The sequence below is a fragment of the Terrapene carolina genome, unplaced genomic scaffold (assembly GCF_002925995.2).
Source record: "Terrapene carolina triunguis isolate 2854851 unplaced genomic scaffold, T_m_triunguis-2.0 Scaffold42, whole genome shotgun sequence".
Classification (NCBI taxonomy): Eukaryota; Metazoa; Chordata; order Testudines; family Emydidae; genus Terrapene; species Terrapene triunguis.
In genome coordinates, this window is record NW_020664393.1 from 16,920,474 (window position 1) to 16,928,852 (window position 8,379).

The following is an 8,379-nucleotide window of genomic DNA, read 5'->3' on the forward strand; positions in this document are numbered from 1 at the left end:
ACTATTTTTCTAGGTTCAATTAGCCTCAAAGACCGTGCCGGAAGATAAGGTTTCTTATGTCCTTTCATATTATCTGAAGTGTCATTTTCTCAGAGTCCTCGTCACACAGCAGGAGTCAGGAGAACACGCTGACATTTTGATTTGTACGGTTTAATTTTGCGAATCATGACCATGCTCCATGCAGACATTTAAGGACTTAGAGCTCAGTAACAGTGCTGGAGGCTTCAAGAATGTTGGTCTCAACTATTCAGCCCTTTTATAGGAGCAATATGTGTTTTATCAGAAAAAGGCACTCAGTTCAGATTATGGGTTTTCAAACAAAATGTCCTTTCTGTTCCTTTAGGGAAACCAGTCATGATTGTAATAGAATACATGGAGAATGGGGCCCTAGATGCATTTCTTAGGGTGAGTACCTAAGGGAAATATGTACAGTACTTCAAAATATATATTATGTGTGTTACCAATTTAGCATAATAAAACATTTTCGCAGTCTGAAATGTGAACATGGCAAACACCAATAGATCTTTAAATTGTCCCAGCAAAATCAGATTAGAAATCAGAAGACCAGACAGGATCAAACTGATACATTTCTTGGCATTTAAGTGATCCAATGTGGTACAGAAATCGTGGTTTTGATTACCATCGTAGATTGAGGTTAATACCATGATACCTGAAGCCCTGTCGTGTGAACACATTTGTTTAGAGTAGCAATTTATTTTTTTTAGCATGGTCGAAGTCACTGCACAGGAATCCCTAAATGAAGTACAGCAGTACTTCAGAGAAGAATGAAGGGAAAAGAAAAACTACTTTGTGACAATTTAACATTTGCTGAGTGAGTGCTCAGAACTGCCAAGCAATGTCTTCACCATGTTAGCATTCCACATGTAGAAGCCATAAAATGTAGAATGACTTGCAAGATGGTAGAGAAAGCAGAAAGATGATGATGTTTCCTTGATAAATTCTATGCTGTAAATAAATCTTCAGTATTTAGGATAAACAGAGGCTTTGATCCCAAAAGTGTAATACAGTTTATTTTTTTATATATATATATTGATCATTGTAAAAGGTGACGAACATGGAGGCGAGTTACAAACAATGCTATATAAAAAGAACCTGTCATGTCACAAGTTAATTAGGCTTTTATAACTTTTAACAGGTTCCATTAATTTTAAAAGTTTAGCTATTCAGGCCTTTCTCAACCATGTGTCCTGCTTTGTGGCTAAAACAAATACAGTTTTGTTTAAAGTGGATTGCTTTGCCCTGAGATACATTGCCTTTGGGGTAATAAGTGACTAGAGTGAAGAAAGTGTGCAAAGCTGATTTTCTTTTTCCCCCTCAAGTGCATTAACAAGTGTGCTGCTCCTGTCTTCCCTTCAGAAACATGATGGGCAATTTACAGTCATTCAGCTAGTGGGAATGTTGAGAGGAATTGCTGCCGGAATGAGATATTTGGCTGATATGGGCTATGTACACAGGGACCTAGCAGCACGCAATATTCTTGTCAACAGCAACCTTGTTTGTAAAGTGTCAGACTTTGGCCTGTCCAGAGTTATAGAAGATGATCCAGAAGCTGTCTACACCACTACAGTAAGAAACACAGCCGTTTGACAATATTTCTTAAGGGTTAGGAGATCTTATTAGAAACTGGGCAATAGCCTCTTTCAGATATGGTTGAGGGAAATACATTAATGGCCTGAGAGGTGCTAAGTAGTCCAAGGGAGTTACAAGTTGTCTTCAGAAACCTGGCTTTAAATAACTTTCAGTAAATGTCTAATAACATAATCTTCTAGTGGGGAGAATTCTTGGAAGTTTTTACTGGTTTTAGTGTCTCACTCATATCTTTATAATTTTCTGAATGAATGGATATGGAAGGTTGATTTATAAAACTGTTTATCTCCTTTTTGAGCTAAGTAAAAGTATTTACACAGAAATCCAGGTATACTTCTTTTTCAGAGCTGAATTAATCTCACCTGAAAACTAACTAATGTAAGGCATGACTGAATCTTTGCTGCTACTCCCACATAAGGGATCTTCCCTTATTCCTGGTTGGGATCACTTTGCCATAGCTGTTCATAGGACACAGCTTACTCCTCTACTTTTTTGCCCAGCCAGCTCCACTTCCCATTCCTCCCTACCCTCACCCTGCTCACTTATGGTGTAGATAATAGCTGCCTCATGGAGCTGATCCCTCACTGGAACAACAATCCAGAGAGAACGCACAGTGGGCTAGCGTTGGCACTTATGCCACATTAATATTAATGACAATCTGGCCCTACATGATCAGACATGGATTTTGAAGGAGCCTTAAGAAATTTCAATGGGATTTGAACACCTAATTCCCGGAGAGTCAGACCCATTTGAAAATGAAAATTCCAACATCGATCAACTTTTGAGAATGGCATAATTTTGGTGCTAGGATTAATGGAAATTATTGTAAAAATGCCACTAAGAAAAACACTATGGAAATTTTATTTATAAACAAATCTTTTTTTTAAATAGGGTGGGAAAATTCCAGTACGATGGACAGCTCCAGAAGCCATCCAATATCGTAAATTTACATCTGCAAGTGACGTATGGAGTTATGGAATAGTAATGTGGGAAGTAATGTCTTATGGAGAGCGGCCTTACTGGGACATGTCAAATCAAGATGTAAGCTATACATTTGCTATATTTGTATGGTTGCATACATGTGTACATATCAATAAATGTTCATATCAATTTTTTTTCTTTCTACACACACAGACATAACTTGTTTTAATGCATAATAATTTTTGTAACAATATTCTAGGATTTTTATATAGTGAAAAATTAAATAGATGATTACTTAGCCAACAACATTAAAACTGTGTCATCTTCTTTGACACAAGTATGGGTTTTAGGTTTATATCATGAGTCTGAAACAGGATTGGGGCTCCAGAAATGATAAGACAGACAAGCACTTCTTATTTTATTACATTAAGCTTAGCAAGAATGACATGTTTTCATTCAAACAAGAATTCTTAGTTTCTTGAACTCATAATTATGGTTAGTCAAGTGGAAAAAGTTGTCCAAAGTCCAAGGCAACAGTTAATGATATACTCTAGCAATTTCACTATATTTTAACAATATTCTTGTTTGTATAAAATGTAACCTAAAGCAGCAGGTCATCAGTAATAGCACAGAATAGTATTAATCTTGAATTTCTTACAAGGATATTTGTTCACACTGACTCTATACAGAAACATAGGCCAGAATGATTCTCATTCCTAGTTGTTCATTTTTTTGTTTTGTTTTTATCGAATGCTCGACATCAGAGTTTAAAAAAAAAGAATATGAAAGTGTAAATGATGAGTCAGTTTGGCAGAGTGCAAAGTTGTTAATATTTGACAGGTCTCAGTGTCAAAGATTTCATGGACTGTCAAAATATGGGCAAACAAGTCCTTGGGGCAAAGAAAAAGAAATATTTACATTCCCTAGATGCCCAGTAGAGTTTCATTTCTTTTGACACCTTCCTTCTGTACTAGAGTCAAACATAAAAGGGGTCTGACAGGAATATAAGATGCCTCAAAGGTAAAGCTTACCTATCTTTCAGGGAAGAGTAAAGAAAAACTTTAAAACTGAAAAAAAAAATCCAGTATCTTCTTGCTGAATTTTGGAAATGTTTTTAATTTATTTCCTTGTGTTCTAAACAGCTGAGGGAAGCATGTAAATTATCCTTGTTCATAAAAACACTAATCTCAAATCCTTACAATGACAAAAGAAATGAAATGACATGTTATATCCCAATTAGCATGTAGATTAAGGATTTATAAATTCCTACTAAAATAATTTCAAACACTGATGTGTATTGTGATATGCAGGTGTACCCTATAACGAACACACTGTGTGCACATGCACACCAACTAACCCTGGAGACTCACCCGTGAGGCTAAATTTTAAAAACGGCCTCTAATTACCCACAATGAATTACAGTTACAACTAACTGCAGACACAAATGACAACACTTAAATGTGTCTTTACCAGATTTGCAGACACTGTCAGCAGTTTGTTCACTTAAATGCATCATTTGTGCCTACAATTGAGTGTGGATGCAGAATTACAGGCCATGCTGTGTTTCCTTTAAAAATATGCCTCATAAAGTTTGCTGAGTTTGGAGGGGGTTTTTTTAGCCTCTACTATACTGTTTTATCCTATACTAGCAGTTTCAGTGCCTTTGGATAGATTTGTGCGTAGCAACACAATCATGACTGTCTAAGCACATTCCTGTTCTCAATGGATATATCCATACAGAGCTGAGAAGTACTAGCTGAGCATTCAACCCAAGAGCAATCCTGCAATTGCACAGCAGGACGGCTCAGGGTGAGTGGCACAGAACCCTGCTCGCCACCTTTCTTCAGGCACAGTGCCTGTGCATTCCTAACCCTGGTTGCCAAAACTAGCAAACAGTAGTCACTAACTAGCCCAACTACTGCGCATAACCCTTCTCTGGTATCCATTAGAGCTTTGGTGTATGTCCTGTACAGGACTACTGGTGGACTTATGTGGAAGGAGGAGTTCACTACACTCCCTTTTTTCCATATTTGTGTTCCTCATAAGGCAGGATGTAGCCCTGCAAATGGATGTTTTTCCTTCAGTTACTCAACTGTTTTCTGTTGTGGCATTTTAAAAAAGGAGTGTCCCTGGCAGTAACCTGTTACAACAAACAAAGCATCACAGTACCCAGTTAACACAGCTCTGTCCCCAGAGCTGGTAGCGCCTTATCTGAAGCTAGGACTAGGCAAGTCCTCAGGCAGCCTGGGAATTTGGGAAGCACACAGGTGTCTAAAAGAAACAAACAATGGGCCAAGCACAGAAATGGAGGAACAGAGAATTGAGGCAAATGTAAGTGATACAAATCTGTGCTATTAGCATGAATCCTTGCTGTATTCAATTAGCTATATTTGTTTCTATAAACTATAATCATATAGTTTATAGAAAAAAATCCCTTAATTCATTCATTTTTATTTACTGCTTGTTATCTAGTTTAGAACGTTTTTTTTCCCCTTAGATATTAGTAATATTTTAAAGGCACCAAAGTTGCTAAAAATTTTAGCTATTAACCGTCAGTTTAGTTCTTTAAATCTTGAACACGCACAGACTACATTTTTAATCTTTTGGGAATCACCTTCTTCCTACTCCCACCATTCTGGCTATAGCCAAATCCATTCTTTTTTGTTTCCCGATTTGATCTTTCAGACTTGTTTGCTCACACCAGATGTCAAAGAAACTGGTCCTGCTGCATCCCTAAGGCCTTTCTAAAAATAATGTCATTATCATAGTCACTTCCTATCTTCTGGGATCTCTCCAGAACACAGTGAGCATGTAAAAATACCTACTAATGTGCCTCTCATTTCATTTGCCACTTCCTCTAAAGCTCTTGAATGTATGTTGTCATTCCTAGGAGTCTTGTCAGTTTTAAATCCCTTTAACCTTTTAATGGCTGTGGTGGTGTTGTCTGGATGCATTTTTATTATTCACTGATTGTCTCTACAAGCCTGACCTAAAACTGATACTTTTATAACGAGAGATACAAAAGAAGATTTTGATGTGTGTTTTTCTTCTATCTATAATTGCTGTATTCATTCTTTAGCATATCAGAATAGTGCTTATTTTTTCATTTGAATCATTTGTTGCTTTTAAATTTGAGGATTTTCCCCTTAAATCTTATTAATGGATCTTATCTTTTACTCTTTAAAATATTTTCCCTGTGTGTATACAGTACAACTCTTTCCATTATTTGTCCCCTCACCCTCCTGTTATCTGAGTGGCACTTGTACTATCTCTGAGTATTCTTCATCACTGTCTATCTTAGGTATTTATATAGCCCCCAATACTGAAGAGGCTGAGAACTTGACAGTTTTTAATGTATTTATTCTCACAACACCCTTGTGAGGTATGGAAGTGCTACTCTTTATTTTACGTATAGAGTACGCAGGCACACAGAGGCTGGGTGACTTGCCCAATGTCAGAAAGGAAGTCTGTGGCAGACAAGGGTCTTGAACACATCTCTGATGAGGGCCATTTCCATTAGACCATGTTTCCGGGGCCTTCACTTCCCCTCTGTAAAAGATTCTGATACAACCATTGATTCCAACCAACTTTCTGAAGTTCATTCTGCATTCTTTGCAGTTGCCTTTAGTTTGCAGTCCAGTGCTCTTGCACTTTCTCACACATCCTATGGAGTATTTTATAGATAAAGTTATTGTGTTGACTAAACCCTGGATATTCACCAACTTTTATTTATCACGGCAGATTCATTTCATAGAACTAAGCCCAGACCTGATCTTGGTTTCTCTACAAACTGAGAGGAAACAGTCCCTTCAAGAATCAGCACCCTTCCTTAGCAATTCTAATACAGTTATGTCAGTCAATGTCATTGTGCTTGAAATCTCCCATGAACAGTGTTTTAGCCCTTTTTACAAGCCTTTCTTTTCTGCATTGCTTCCTGACATGCTTTCTTATCCTGCCCGCAAGGTGCATAGCAGTTTCCTGTGATTTTTCTTTAATCATTTCTATCTTTCTCTTAAATCCAAATGGACTTGACCGAGGAAGTCAAACAGTGGGTGTAATTCTTGCTTCAGACATTATGTCCTCCCTCATATAACCATGTGCCACCTTCTCATATTAAGTCTGACCTTGCTTTAGACTGTTACATTAAGATATCAGTCAGCCAGGCCTCACTATGCCATTTCACATTGTTTGCCTCTAATAACACAGATTGGCATAAAATGCAAATTTTTCTTCCTAATAATTCCTGTCCACTAAATATTTCCTGATTTTTTTGGGCTTTTTGGATTTTGTGGGTAAATGCACAGACTCATATCCATTTACAAATCAGTCTTCAACTGCATTCTCTCTCTCAAAGGCCTTTGGGCAAATAATATTGCTTTCTAGAATATCTTCATCTATCCATTTATCTGTTGCACCCTAGGTGAATTTAATTGTTGCTCCCTGCTGCTGATTTGACTAGGTTATACAACCATGTTCTGCACACCATAGAGTAATATGTTTAATAATCATGGAAGATAAAAATCAAGGGTATTATATGAAGACAAGAATGCTAGTGTCAAAACAACAGACTCTGCTTTCATAATGCTTTGACTGCTTAATTTAGTTGCTTTATTTTTTCCCAGTTATTAAAATTCATTCTCTAAATATTTCTGCCTTGACGAAATCCTCTTGTTCTGGCCATTAGGTTATAAAAGCAATTGAAGAAGGCTATCGTTTGCCAGCACCCATGGATTGCCCAGCAGGCCTTCACCAGCTCATGCTGGACTGTTGGCAAAAGGAACGTGGTGAAAGGCCAAAGTTTGAGCAGATAGTTGGTATTTTGGACAAAATGATTCGAAACCCAAACAGTTTGAAAACCCCTCTTGGAACCTGCAGCAGGTAAGAAAACTGCCAGTGAGGGTTTATAATTCTCTGAATATATATTGACTCTGAATGTGTTCTGATTAGCTGCTGGCTCCAGCTCCATCCAGCTGCTCATCCTGCTACTCTCTTTTCTTCCTTCCCTTTTTGTTCCTTCTCTCCCCATTTCTGCCCTACATGTCATTCAGTAAAAATAAAATCCACACAAAAATGACTTAACTAAAACAAAAATACCAAATAAAAGAAAAAAAAAATCTTGCCACTAAAATTCGTCCTGTTGGCAAACCATCACTCTGTTCACTCTGCTTGTATGTTCTATCCCATTTCCGCCTCTTTTCTCCCTCCCCCCACCCTTGTATGTCTTGTCTATTGAGACTATAAATTCCTCAGGGCAGGGACCATCATTGTCTCTGTGGTTGCATGACGGGGTCCTGGCCTCTATGCACTGCTGCAATAAAAATAATAGTAGTAATACAGTTAAGCTTGGAAGAATTTGATTTTTATCGGTAAACTTCAATTTCACTGTGCTCACACGCAAACTGATGACAAAATATTTCCATCAGTAATCAATGTTTACAAATGCAAAGTGAGAAAAAGGCAGCTTGAGAACTTAATTAGAGTTTGATTTAAGGATATTTATTTTGACATGTGATGTTGACAATTTTTTTTCAGCGGTTAAAAAGCTAACTTTTTGAATCTCAATGTCAGCTGTCATTAAATAATTATTGTCTGATCCTACCATTGTCTGAGCCCCTCCCCCCGCAATTTCCCAGAACTGTGAAAATGTAATCAATAAAAATAAAAAAATGCTTAAAAATAAACATGGATATTTTCTGTCAAAATTATAAAAAAGAATCAAATTCTGCCAAGCTTAAATACAATGTCTATATAAAGAACAGGAGTACTTGTGGCACCTTAGAGACTAACAAATTTATTAGCGCATAAGCTTTCGTGGGCTACAGCCCACTTCTTCAGATGCATATAGAATGG

At 37.3% G+C, this 8,379-nt stretch overlaps 1 protein-coding gene across 2 annotated transcripts in view; it reads left to right on the top strand.

Annotated features, from left to right (window-relative positions):
* Window positions 1-8,379, top strand: part of EPHA7 (EPH receptor A7) — a 169,991-nt gene that overhangs the window by 155,370 nt on the left and 6,242 nt on the right. For both annotated transcript variants that reach the window (XM_024209196.2, XM_024209195.3), the window contains exons 12-15: window positions 344-405; window positions 1,378-1,587; window positions 2,500-2,649; window positions 7,214-7,407. In XM_024209196.2, coding sequence (XP_024064964.1) covers window positions 344-405; window positions 1,378-1,587; window positions 2,500-2,649; window positions 7,214-7,407 — 616 coding nt within the window. The remainder of the gene's footprint in view (window positions 1-343; window positions 406-1,377; window positions 1,588-2,499; window positions 2,650-7,213; window positions 7,408-8,379) is intronic.